Here is a 13,679-nt window from a genome sequence, read left to right on the forward strand (position 1 = left end):
ACGAAGGAAAACAGAACCAGACAGACGGATGAAAAGATCTGTGAATGTTTTGCCATTTTTATTAAGAACATGTGAAGAATATAAACTTAAAAAAATTCACAATCAAATATTCTGTGCTTGTTATCAGTTTAGACTATGTAAGTGTGTATGACGATATGTCAAAATATGATTTCATCAGGATATGATTCCATTGAAAGAACATAAATGATCATATTGAATTATTGCCCATCCCTATTAGACAGCCATGAAATATTACATATACACTTGGCCAGCATTATTCAAACATCCTGTCAGCCAGCTGGTGTACATGGAGGGAGAGATGGAACATGGAGAAAATTAAGAAACATGCGTGACAGTGAAAACATTGTCACACATCGTTACGTATTAGGGCTACCATACATTAAGAGCTAGTGAAAATAAATCCCCCGTTGTGTTACATCAAGTTGAAGGTTCTCGAAGAAATATTACTGTATCAGTTCATTCCTTTTTCAATTATTTTATCTGATTGTCATCTTATCACTAAATGTCATTTAATATATGTTTCTTTCTGATGCTTTTAATGTTTTATGTGAAGCACTTTGAATGACCTTGTTGTTGAAAGGTGTTATACAAATAAACTTGCGTTGCCACAAGAACATTCCATGACTTTTCCAAAGGCTTTTCCAAAACTTTCAAGGATTGCACTAATTTCATGACTTTTCCAGGCCTGGAAAATTACATTTGGAAATTGAATGACTTTTCCAGGTTTTATATAGACCGCATTTCTCCCAATCATCTAGCAATATATGCCGATCTATATGTAATGACATTCATTTGTTATTTATTTTTAGTCTTGCAAGTGACTGAAGCCAAACTTGACTGTGACATAAACTCAGATTCATACAAAAGTAAACAAGATAACATTGAAGTGTAATTCCAGAGTCAAATCATCCCATGGTCTTTTTCGGCACTTACATACATCAAATAAGACATGGAGACAGTTTTTTTTTTGTATAAACTATTAACGGAGAAATCCCAGAGAGTCGCTAACAACCGGACGTGGCAAACACTGATTAGCTTCGGGCAGTAAGGTGAAAGCATTAAAAAAAAGCACCAACAACGTAGTTAGTGAACCCAGAGTTTATTAAAAGAGTGTTTAAAAGACTTACCTGCTGGCCCTTGCACTAGCTCCTCTCATAGCAAAGTCCATTCATGTGGATTACCAAAGTCAATCCAAAAGGAAGGAGCCCATTGGTGCTTTGTTTTCTGTGTAGGGACTCTTCTCATGCTACTGCAGAGGTTTGCTATTATTTTGAGCAGTATTAGTGGTTAAAAAAGACGTTTTATTGCCATTACCGTACTGCCCCGAGCTAATCAGTTTTAGCTACGTCGGGCCGTTAGCGACTCTCCTGGATATCTCTGTTAATAGTTCATACACATAGAAAAATGTCTCGATAGCTTATTTGATGTATGCAAGTAAAAAAGACCCTGGGATGATTTTACGCCAGAATTACACTTTAAGAGAATAATGTATGAGGGAATAAATAAAAAAATTAAAAGATGTCAAGATGTGGAGACCTGCTACTCCGATGACAAGTATGCTTTTCCTGACAGGGCTGCTACTATGAGGATGTAAAAGCTGGTAAGTTGAGGCATGGCAGGTAAATCTGTTGCTTTAAAACATCAAGCAGATGTTGACTTGACATGTTCTGCTGTAACACAACCAACCCCTGATTGCACAACCTGTCGTAAACATAGCTAAAAAAACAACTAAATGTGTTATAATGTTTTTTTGTTTTCTAATTTCCTTTAGGTTGCCTCGTCTGCATCAAACTCTTCCATGCTTTCCCTGACACTGATGTACGTTTTCACCGTCCTATGTATTATATTAGGCCCCTGAAGAAAAAGCATGGCTGAGTCCATACATGCGAGCAAAGGAAACTGAAAAGAGGAGATCCCCTTTCATGCTGGATTATCAAAATGCAAAATCACAATCTAATTTCAGAAACTGAAATGTCTACAGTAGTCTCCTACTTTCTGCCCATCTCACTCTAAAATAGGTCTCACATACCTGTCTGCATGTTCACTTTGATGGGATATCCTCTACTGCTGTTATCTCTTTCTTGTATGATTCCCCTGGTGCTCCTTGTGTTTGTTCTCTAATGAGTGCAGCACTACATAGAGAAGGAGAAACACCTCTCTCTCTCCGGAGGCTTCTCATCAGCAGTGCAGGGGCGGACCAATGGACGCACCAAACAAGATTACTTGTTTGCTTTGTATGCTTTGTTTTCTAATCATGCACAGACAGTTGTATCATAAATTTGAGCTAAGAGATACATTAGGAAGTACATGTTTTCCTGTACTGTAGCTCATGAGCTCATGCAGCCTGTATCTTCTGTTACTAATTACGAATTAGGATTAAAGGTTAAATATGTAGAATGAAGAGAACACCTAGTGTATCAAGATTGAGACAAAAAACAAAAAAACAACAAAAAATAATTCCAGCAGTGGGGTTGCCATGTTTGTCACATGAAACTGTTTAAGTTCAAATGTACCCCTGGTATACAGGGTGCATTACCCAGCATTGCACACTGTATCGTTTGGGATTCATTTAATGAGGTATTTGTATGAGATACTCACTGCTAAACCCTCTGCCCCCAATCTAAAAGAATGGAGGTATATGGGGTTTCATTTCATGGGTTCACATTAATGACAACTAACATTTGTTACATAAATAAACAGCAATATGTCCTTCCAGAGACAGAATCACTGTCGACATTTACTCTAATCTACCTTTGTAAAAACAGCTCCAAATAAAATCTGTTCAAACTAACAAATACTCAAACAAAACAAATACCTTATAGAGCCATTAGACTGAGCTGAAATAAATTATTAAGTGTGAGCATGTACTGGAAATAACCTCCTCAAAACACTGTATACTTCAAAAGAGCACATCATTTTCATTACAGTTTAAAGAGGAAGGAGAAAGGACACGGTTTGAAGGGTGATGACCTAGGAGCACAGGAACAAAATGTAATGGCAGGAGGGTTTGAAAAGTGCATGTACAGTGAGATAAAACAGGCTGGGAGAGGAAAGAACGAGGTGTGCTTCAATGGGTCAAACGCTCGGTGAAGAGGAGTGAACAGACTGTCTATGATCACATTCACTCAGTGACTCTGAGTGAATGATGCTAAAGCTCAAAGCAGCCACTGGCACAAACCTTGTGCAGGAGAGTGGGCCCGTCGCGGTGAGCATAGAGCAAGTTCTGATGGGTGAGAAGAGAAAGCAGTTGTTAGTCCCAGAGGTCTTTGGAGCCCAGTTAGTCAGCTGTAAGATGGCCCCTCTGACTGGACCAAGGCAATGAGTTGGATACGGGAGCATTCCATGAAACTGATTTCAGAGTCAGCCCTACACGAAAACTCTTGACTACAGAAGGAACTCAATGCCAAGTCAAATAGCTTCCTTACTGATAGACTGTTAACTGAACTGGACTCTGAGCCACATGCATGGGAATAAATTAGGCCGAGCACAGATTTCTCCCTTTTCCCTGATGCTCTGAATAAGCCTCTAAATTGGTCTCTAGTAGATTTTTTATGAATTAAGTTTTTAAGAAGGTGTGAAAAGTCTCTAAGGGCGAACTCACACTGTCCTTCCACACCGGGCCAAAACAGGTTTTGCGGGTAAAGTCTAGTGCGTTTGACCAGTGTGAGTGCAACCGCTCCACACCTAGCTGCGGCCAGCTGGCCGTCCACAGCCCGTTTGAGAGAGGTGGGCTTTTGTAGAGCACATTTGCACATGTACGAGCACGAGCATGCACACGTGTACAAGCACGACGCCTACGGCGGCTCTCACGTCATTTATGTGCGCCTGTTCGGACATTGAAAAAAAATAAAAAGACGGACCATGCGCGGACATTTAACAACAACAATGGCCGCGAAAGGTTCACGTTGGTGTGATGCGGAGGTAGAGTGTGTACTGCAGATTTGGTCGGATGAAAATATTCAAAAACAGTCGGACAAGACGCACAAAAACTCAGAGGTCTATGGAAAGATTTGTAAACAAAGCGACGCATCGCGATGACATCATCAATGCGTGTGACGTGTTACGCCGTGATGACGTATGGACAGACAAGAAGCATTTGCGCGAGGCCCAGGCAGTGTGGGTACAAACGGGCTGGCCAGCGGGGGGAGAGGGAGGGGGGGACAAGTACCCTAAAGCCCGGGCGCGGTGCGGAAAGACAGTGTGAGTGCGTCCTAAATCTAGTGAGAACGTGCCCGCATGTGAGTGCTTTGGGATAGGGAAGGGGCTCACAGCAGCACCCTCTGCTCGTTGAGGACTCAGAGTCTAAAACACCACAAAAGTCTCCACTAACACCAGAAACAGTGGACACATTTCTCTCTAGGGTGGAGGAGGATTTGGGAAGTCTCCAGATTTGGAGAGAAACTCTCCAGTGTTTGTATTCTCCACAGCGTCTCCCTGTATCTTCTTCTCCTTATTGGTGTATTTCTGTGACAGTTACAGCGCCACATCTAGGCATGCGTATTAAAGCGTTTTGAGTCGGTTTAACTGGTTTCAATATTTCTCGAGTCTAGGCTGTGTGGAGAAGAAAATTATTTTTCGATTGCGTGGACGTACCCTGAGCAAAGTCAGTGTGAGCTTCTGGGATGAAACATTTTCATCAGCTCTTAAGATCTTTTTACAGTCGGTCACATTGGAGAAGCAAAGGCAATCTAATCAAGACCAATCTTTCGAGGCAGTTCTTGGTAACTATTTAGGTTCATGTCTGGCTAATGTTCTAAGCATACATTACGTATGTATAGAGCAACCTTGATTCTCAAGCTTTGACTACTTCAATGAAAGGTTTTAGAGGAAAGAATCAAATATGCCCCACAGCTCTGGCTATAAGGTTCTGGACAGTTTGTGAGCTTGGCACGTCTGAGACATTGAGAGGTTCCTGACCATGAGTCACTGCCTCTACACCCCTCAAGTAGATACTGCTGCTGATGACCTTAATCAGAGGAGGCATTTCACCAGTCAAAGCTGTCTGATCCACTCCATGTTAACTTACAGAAGGTTGGCAGAAAGTCTGGTGTATTTGAATTAGCATGAACATGCCCTGCATTGGTTATTACAGTTTACACACTGATGCTACAGGACAAAGAAACCACAAACACATTAAATTTGTTGAATCAGATCATATCAATACCTTTTGAGAAACTTTGTGTCAGTAAGGAAACTTAAAATGATTCAACAATTCTTGTGTTTGGGCTTTTCTTTTTGGACCAAGAACAGGAACGTTTAAAAAAAATTACTTTTAATGTTTGACAATGGTACAGTTTAAAATAAATGTCACTATACTTTACAACTCAATAAAAACTGCTTCCCATTGCCACCCCAGTTAAGAAATGCACAGAGCCAGGCTTCAGAATCGGATATCTGATAATTCATGATGCTGAGTTGAACGCATAAAAAACAGCAGCCGTTGGACACTTTCACTAACACTTATGGAGCTTTTATTCTGAAGGTGAAATCTGACAGAAGATGTTGGGTTAAAGTGTTACTTTAACTGAAATCAATAAAAGAACCTTATGAGAGTTAAATCTTTGTATGTAATGACTGGACAAAACAAACCAACATCAAACCAATCATGAAAGGAGAGGTGACATTACCTGGGTTCCAAGTTTCAGCTTTAGCTATATGTTGATACAACTGTCTGGCTAGGACCAGTGAACACTTGATCAGGGATTAAATTATTCCATCATGCAGCTTTTCTAGAGTTCCTAAATTTTAAGATTTTTCTGATAGAAACGCAAATCATTTCGCAGGGGTTGTGACGCTCAAAGAAATGTATCCACTGATTTACAGATGTCTCTTTCAACATGTAAGTCAATGGGGAAAAATTATTTTTGGGCCAGAGGGCATCATGTTACATGACCTGGAAGTTGAAATTCCAATGTTTGGCCACTATGTAAAATTGTCAAAGCAGTTATGAGTTAGCCTCGTGAGACCATCCTGATCTCTGAGCTCCATTGTATTTTACTCACGGATCAGTCCGGTAAGTTGCGGCAGAGAAAATTTGGAGAAGGTTTCCCAAGAGACCGAACCAATCAGTGTTGGTTTTGAGGCGGCTCGAAGTGTGATGCAACAAGAAGAGACTATTCAGTGTAAACAACGGCAGCTTTCACGGATGAGATGAGTGAGCTATTGGGCAAGCCGCTCACTAAGTCTTTTTTCTCTGTGATCCTTCTGTTGGAATATGGACCGGGCACCTGTAATTGTGACTTTTATCCATAAATTTGCGTTACATAAACAGCAAATATCCTTTACCGACATGTTGGATTGGACTGAATCACCCAGTGTTCATTCTGACAGTCATTTTAAATGTAGTCATAGTCTTTTAGATGAAAATGCAAATGACAAGTCATTTAACACACTCTTCTTTTAGACTGGTTTTCATAAATATTAGTTAAAAATATTGCCAATGCACTGAATGTCTGGTTATCATATTAAGAGTCAATATAGGCAAAAAAAGTCTAGATTTAATTACATTGCTTATTTTCTTTTTTCCCCCACATTTCTTTTATTGAATTTGCAGATGGTCAAAGAAGAAAAAGGGCAACAGTTGTACAGTGTGTTAATACATCTGCCTTACAGTAAAGAGACAGGAATACAAATAAAATCCCCAACATAAATCCCACTATCCCTCCCAACAACCCATGTCAGACATGGTCACAGTAACCAACTGATATGTAGATACATAAGGTTGTACCTTATGAAACCAAATAGAGTGAAATCCAAAGCTAATGGAAAAATAAACAAGGTAATTCAAGAAAAAGAGAAGGAAAAAAGAGAAAAATAATTATGGGGAGTTGTGAGCAAATCGTAGAATGCAAAGAGCAGGAAGAAGATGTTATCTCAGTACAAACCCAGGGCGGGCAGACGTCTGCAACTTCACCGCAGAGCCAATCTAAAAGTTTATTAATGCTGCAGGCCCAGAAGTAGTGGCAAAAATTAGGGAGTGCTATTCCCCCTTTAGGTTTAGGGAGTTGAAGAATATGTTTTTTGATACGGGCTGGTTTATTGAATTGTGTCATTGTTTTTAAAGTTGTGCGTCTGCGTGAAAGCTGCATGCTGCCTGATACTGCTCCTTAACTTTTATTCTCTTTTTGTTCGTTCTGATTGTTCTTTGCCCGAACTCTGTGAAGTTCTGCCCTCTACAAAGAGGTTACTAATTTTTTTCGTGTTGTTTTTATCAAGGCCACTAATGCCAGCCGGCATAGCGGCCAGACCGGCTGATATTCCACCCGAACTCTGGAGAAAAACACACCAGGGATTCAGAGGTGGGAAGCAACGTCGGGGCAATAGGAGAGGGTTGGGACGGGACAGGCATATGAAGAGGAGAAGATTGAGGCTGTGCCTCCTCTCTGTTTTTATAGGAAATGTACGGTCTCTACAACAAAATGGATGAACTAAAGGTGCTAACCTGGAGCTACCCGGTGAGTGCAGTCTGATGTGTTTCACGGAGACATGGCTGCACAGGGACAATACGGACCAAAACGTTTCCATGGATGGCTTTCACACAATTTGGGCTGACCGGGACTGCACCGAGAGTGGTAAATGGAAAGGAGGAGGGCTTGCCGTTCTAGTAAACAGCAGATGGTGTAATCCTGGTCATAATACCATTACAGAACAGCTCTGTACCCTGATGTTCAACTGCTGGCCGTTGGACTCCGTCCATACCATCTGGCTAGAGAGATCCTGCATATCATCACCGTTGTCCTGTACAGTCCTCTGCAAACCCGACATCTGCCTGAAGCATCATGCACACCACCATCTCCAACTACAGACTCAACACCGAAGTGCCCTCATCATCATGTGGGTAGACTTTAACCACGTCACCTTTGATATAGTTCTGCCGACCTTCCAACAGTATGTGAGCTGTCCTACCAGAAAGGAGAGGACTCTGGACCTGATGTATGCTAACATTAAAGATGCATATATCTCCTCTTCTTTTCCCCCTCTGGACAGGTCAGATAATAACCTGGTTCACCTCAGACCCTGCTATATGCCTCTGGTGAAGAGGAAGCCTACGGCTACAAGGACTGTGAGGAGGTGGTCTGAGGAGGCTTATGAGACACTGCAGGGCGGCTTTGAAGTGACTGACTGGCCTGCACTGTCAGCCGCATGGGGAGGACATCGATCGGCTCACTGAGTGCATCACGGACTACATCAATTTTTGCGTGGACTGCAATGTCCCAGCTCGGACTGTAACCAACAAGCCAACAATAAACCTTGGATCACCAAGAACATTAAGGCCATCCTGAATGAAAAGATAAAGCGCTCAGAGATGGCGACCGTGAAGAGATGAGGAGAGTGCAGGGGGCACTCAAACTTAAAATCAGGGAGGCTAAAGACAATTATAGGAGAAAGCTGGAGAACAAACTCAAGCGAAACAACATGAGGGATGTGTGAAGTGGCATGAGAACCATCACCGGGTTCCAGAAGACTGGTAGCACAGGATTGGAGGACCGTATGGACCAGGCCAATGAACTTAACCTACTTTCCAATAGGTTTGATACTGGGGCCCATCCCCCATATGACTCTGTTCAACTACTGCCACTTTACCTCCCCCTACTCCTCCTCCTTACAGACCCCTTGTCTGCCCCTCACCACCTTATTTCACACCTACCTATTCCACCCCTCCCCCCTGCTCTACATCATGTCCTCCACAACCTGATGACCTCAGCCCTCCCCCAATGGACACTTCTACAGTGTTCTGTGCTAACATTAGCTGCAGCATAACGGATGCTGAAGAGCTCAGGTGGGAGGTGAATTCTTTCTTGCGCAATTTGCACACAACCGTGTCCATGTTTCCACTTGGTCGATTTTTTTAACTCAAATGTCCGCCCACTGAATGCAGCTTCTCATCACTTTAATTTCTCTCATGTTGTGTCCTGTGCATCAGTATAATGGGCCGTGCAGGAACTCGTGCAATGAGCATCGTTCCGCAATGTGAAAAAATGAATTGCCATTAATTGCAATATATATATATATATATATAAAAACAACAAAAAAAATAACGCTATTATTAATAATGCACAGTGCGGAACGTTGCTCATTGCACGAGTTCTAGCCTGGCCTGTAATACCGACGCAAAGGACGAAACACGAGAGAAATTAAACCAATGAGAAGCGAGATGATGGAGGTGTTGAAAAAGATACAGAAACTTTGGTAAAATTACTATCTTAATAAGATTAACCCGGCCTGCAAGGGACAGGGGGAGGCCTGCCCATCTAGAAGTCCGACTTGCATTTATCTAATAGCGGCCAGAAGTTCTTTTGAAAAAGGTCCCTGAAGAAGCTGGTGATGAACACCCCCAAATACTTGAAACCCTTTTCAGCTGTTTTAAAGGGGAATATGGATTGTGGGAGTGATCTCGCCAAGTTGTTGACAAAAAATAACTAATTTTTCTGAATATTCAACTTATACCGCGATGGTGCTCAAACTGATCCAGGATTGATAAAACTGGGTCATCGGCATATAATTAGAGTTTTTTGGACTAGACCGAAAGGAGGGATGCCTTCAAACTCATTCTGGTTTCTAAGCCAGATGGCTAATGACTCAATGGCTATGTTAAACAACAAGGGTGAGAGGGGACAGTCCTACCGGGTCCCACGTTTGACAGGGATATATGCTGAACGGACACCGTAAGTGTTGACCGATGCAGAGGGGGTTACATACAGAAGCTTAATCCAAGAAATAAAGTTAGAATCAAAGCCATTTTTTTTTCAAAATATAAAATAGAAAGCCCTACTATACACGGTCGAAGGCCTTCTCCACATCCAGCGCCACCACCACCTCAGGAGTGTCCGACCCAGGTGAGAACATGATGTTGAGCAGCCTTCTGGTATTGAAGAATGGATTTCTCCCTAATATGAAGCCTGTACAGTCTAGCAAAATGATTGAAGACATCACACTTTGGAGGCAGAGGGTGAGGACCTTAGCAGGGATCTTACAATCTACGCTTAAAAGTGAGACCGGTCTGCAGCTGCCACAAGAAGTAGGATCCAGGTCTTTCTTCAGGAGCAGTGAAATAGATGCCTCATTCAAGGTTGCTGGCAGTCTGCCTTCAGTAAAGGAGTCATTGAACATTCTCACAAGGATGGGAGCTAATAGCATCGAGTACGCCTGAAAGAACTCGACGGGGGTACGTCGGGTGGACTAAGTTCCATCGAGTTTCAACAGTTCCTCCGCAATTTCTGCCAGCCTAGTCCGTTCAGCCCTTCTCTTTTGAGAAATACAGGATATCATTTGTCCCCGGATAATAGCCGTAAGCGCTTTCAATAGAGTGCCACTGCTAACGTCAGGGGTGTCATTAAACTCTATGTAAGAGCAGATTTGGGTCGCAACAAAATCTTTAAACTTACTATCCGACAGTAAGTGTGAGCTGAACCTCCATGGTGAACGTGGAAATGTAACTGTGGTAGGAGCATGGTCAAAGTGACTATTTGATGATATTCACATGCATTCACACAGTCGAGGAGATTGGTATTGATTGGTAAATCAGAAAAAACAGAACAAACAAAACAAAACAAAAAAAGTCCAAATACAAATAAAGCAGAACAAAACAACATAAGACAGTAACATTATGACCATTCTACTCCCATAGAAAAAAATACCCTCTGAACTCTCCAGCTCGCAGCTAACAGGTAAACTGAGCTTCCGGGGTCTCCTCCCTTAGATAACAGTGTTTGGCCTTAAGTCACCACAAGAAAAGAGAAAAAATAATAAAATTAAAAGATATATATTCCAGATTGGACATATAGTAAAACATGTAAGGTAAATTAAATTAAATTAAACAAAATCCGCCAGCAGAGGGCGCCAAGACACCTTAGGGCAGGCAGGCCATGAGGGTATTTTTCTACATTAGATAAAATAAAGAATAGAATGCCTGCCTGTATGAAACCCCACCGTCCACCCTGGGTTAGAATGCACATGCCGTATCGATAAAGGTCACCTCTGTACATCAGTCTAAATGTCAGGCTTCAGTAAAGCCCTTTGACCAAACAGAGAACAAGAATACTTCAGATAATCCTGTGGCGGTGGGTGATAAAAATCTAAAATAAAATAGAATAAAGCTGTGAAGAAAATATACAATAACAAACTGAAATCCACATTTGGATGAGCTTCCAGTACTTGGCACGAAGGCCGATAAAAGATAATCTGAGTTCACATAACAGTGTAAGCAGGCACAACAAAAGCACGAAAAAAAATGGGAATTAAAAAAACATCAGAAAACACTGGATCTCAAGTCAACATGTCCACAGCGTGTTAAAATTCCCATTTAGCGATTTGTTTTCAATACTCTTTAACAGACAGAATATCAGCAGCCCGTCAGGACTGTAACTACTAATGCTGCAATGTTGCAGTCTAAAAATAAACTTTGGTCAGTCCTGGGCTGTTAAAGCACAACTATACAGTTAATACCACATAAACGCACGGTTATCCAGATAACATGACAGTGGCAGCGTTAGCAGATTCTCGTCTTGTAGATTCGGATTTATCTCGAGGTAGCCTATCTTCTGAGCGTTGTCGGACACTAGGGCGTGGACGTGGCATTGCTTCGAGCGTTGAAATGGAGGCTTTGAGATCAACGGAGAGGGCTTTGAACTCGGCAGGGAGAGGGCTGTGAGGTGCTCTGGCCAGAGGTGAGCAATAGCCACCATGCTAAGCTCGCTGCCTGCCTCGTCTGCGGGGCTAGCCTTCGCCCCCTGGTCTATTACAGTCTGTCTGGTCGCATACAACGTCATATTTTGGTGGTGTATCAGTCAAACAAGACAAATATTACTATTTGTAGTGACATGTTAATACAGGTGTGAACAGCACCCTACTTACAGTAGACTAAACACTGTCCTGTGTATTGTGTTGTGTCCTGTGTTTGTACAGTAATGGCTTGTTGTTTGTGCTGACTCACCTTCTGGTCTGTACTGGGCAATGATGGTGACCACCTGTCCAGCTCCTTTAAGTGCTGCTGCTGCTTGTTCATGTGTGGCTCCTCGGAGGTCAATACCATTGACCTGTTTTAACAAAAAGGACAATTCACAGGATTATCCAGCTGTTATTCTCTATTATTGCTGCTGAAGATTCACCAAACTGATTTTCATTGTTCTATGCATAATAAAAATGAAGAAAGATTCTATTCTATAATCTGTTATGATTGTACATGTAAATCAGTACTGTAGTACTAGTATCTCTCTTTCACTGTTTGTCTAATGTTTTGACTAACAAAATTTCCCATTCTTAATATATGCAAGACATTTCATTTCTTTGTGTAGGCCTACTTTTGTAAAGGACCCATAAACATTTTGGAGAGGTGTGATGCATCTGAACACAAATGCTTCAATGCTTGCTTCAAGATTTTATTGTTGATTTGAATTCTCATGTTTAAGGACACTGGTTAAATCTATTTCTCTCTGTGCATCTTTCATTACAATAGCATAGCAAGTGTTCAACTTTGTCACACAATCACAAGAGCTGCTGCTGAAATCAGATCATCTTCCCTGTTTGTGTGTTGCTTTACTCAAGAGGAAAACTCAGTTTTACTTTTATCTGTGACACACCCTTCCCTTCTCAGTCGATGTGCTGTCCTTCAGTGTTAGGGCAACTGAACACTGGCAACACACTAGAGAGCCTGAGGTGGGAGTGTAAAGGGAGTCATACAGGAAATTAACATAGTGTGTAGAAGATAGAATAGTGTGTGTGTGTGTTTGTGTGTGTGTGTGTGTGTGTGTGTGTGTGTGTGTGTGTGTATATATATATATACTGGTGATCAAAACTAGAGAACAAATTATGAACACTTGATTTATTCTGAAATACTATTATTTTTTACTGTTCATAATTTGATAGAATATCCTCTGTGTCTATACCACTGCTGTATTAGCATGTTTTTTAAATAACCAAGACAATTCAACAAAAACCTTTATTTTGTGAAAAAAACAGTGATCTAAATTAGAGAACAGTAACCACTGTTTCAGAAGAGAAGATTTCAACGTTTTTCTTCTCCAGGATTCAAAAATGAACAGGAAGTGTAGAGGCCACAGCTTTGAATGACTTCAGCACATCTGCACCCACAGGACATCACTCGTTTCTCACACTGCTCTAGTTTGATCTTGGTCCATTCTGACTCACTCTTTTCTACAGTTCACTAACTAGAGTGGGTTTCTTAGACATTACTTTGTTGACAAGAACATTTAAAATAAAAGAAAATAAAGCTGTGAAGAAAATATACAATTACGTACTGAAATCCACATGTGGACAAACATCAACCTGCCTAATGGACTACAGATGGAAATTAGCCATCGGGCTACGATCTGGCACATTTACATGTAGTGTAATATATGTTCATAAATGTGCCTTGTCCAGAAATAATAAATAAAATAATAAAAATAAATAACAATATTTCAGAATAAATCAAGTCTTAATACTTGATTTACTTCTTTTTCTCTATACTCTAATTTTGATCTCCAGTATATGTAGTATATATGTATATGTGGGGAGAGACAGCGGAAGTTATTGTTAGACTTCAAAACCAGGCCACTTAGGGGAATATTAACTGCCTGCTTACATCAAGGTAGACACCAACTAACAGCCAGATATTGCTATGTTGATTTAACAGTGTGCAGGCTGTACAATACAGTGAC

At 41.3% G+C, this 13,679-nt stretch overlaps 1 protein-coding gene across 4 annotated transcripts in view; it reads right to left on the reverse strand.

The window, feature by feature from the left end:
* The window catches only part of dlg2 (discs, large homolog 2), a gene marked incomplete at its 5' end in the record, with an annotated part of 390,565 nt that overhangs the window by 30,365 nt on the left and 346,521 nt on the right, over nucleotides 1–13,679 (reverse strand). For 2 of the 4 annotated variants that reach the window (XM_083926483.1, XM_083926482.1), the window contains 2 exons: nucleotides 3,200–3,244; nucleotides 11,954–12,056. In XM_083926483.1, the coding sequence (XP_083782609.1) occupies nucleotides 3,200–3,244; nucleotides 11,954–12,056 (148 nt within the window). The remainder of the gene's footprint in view (nucleotides 1–3,199; nucleotides 3,245–11,953; nucleotides 12,057–13,679) is intronic. The other 2 variants (XM_083926484.1, XM_083926485.1) reach the window with 1 other exon arrangement.

The sequence above is a fragment of the Echiichthys vipera genome, assembly GCF_963691815.1.
Source record: "Echiichthys vipera genome assembly, chromosome: 14".
Lineage (NCBI taxonomy): Eukaryota > Metazoa > Chordata > Actinopteri > Perciformes > Trachinidae > Echiichthys > Echiichthys vipera.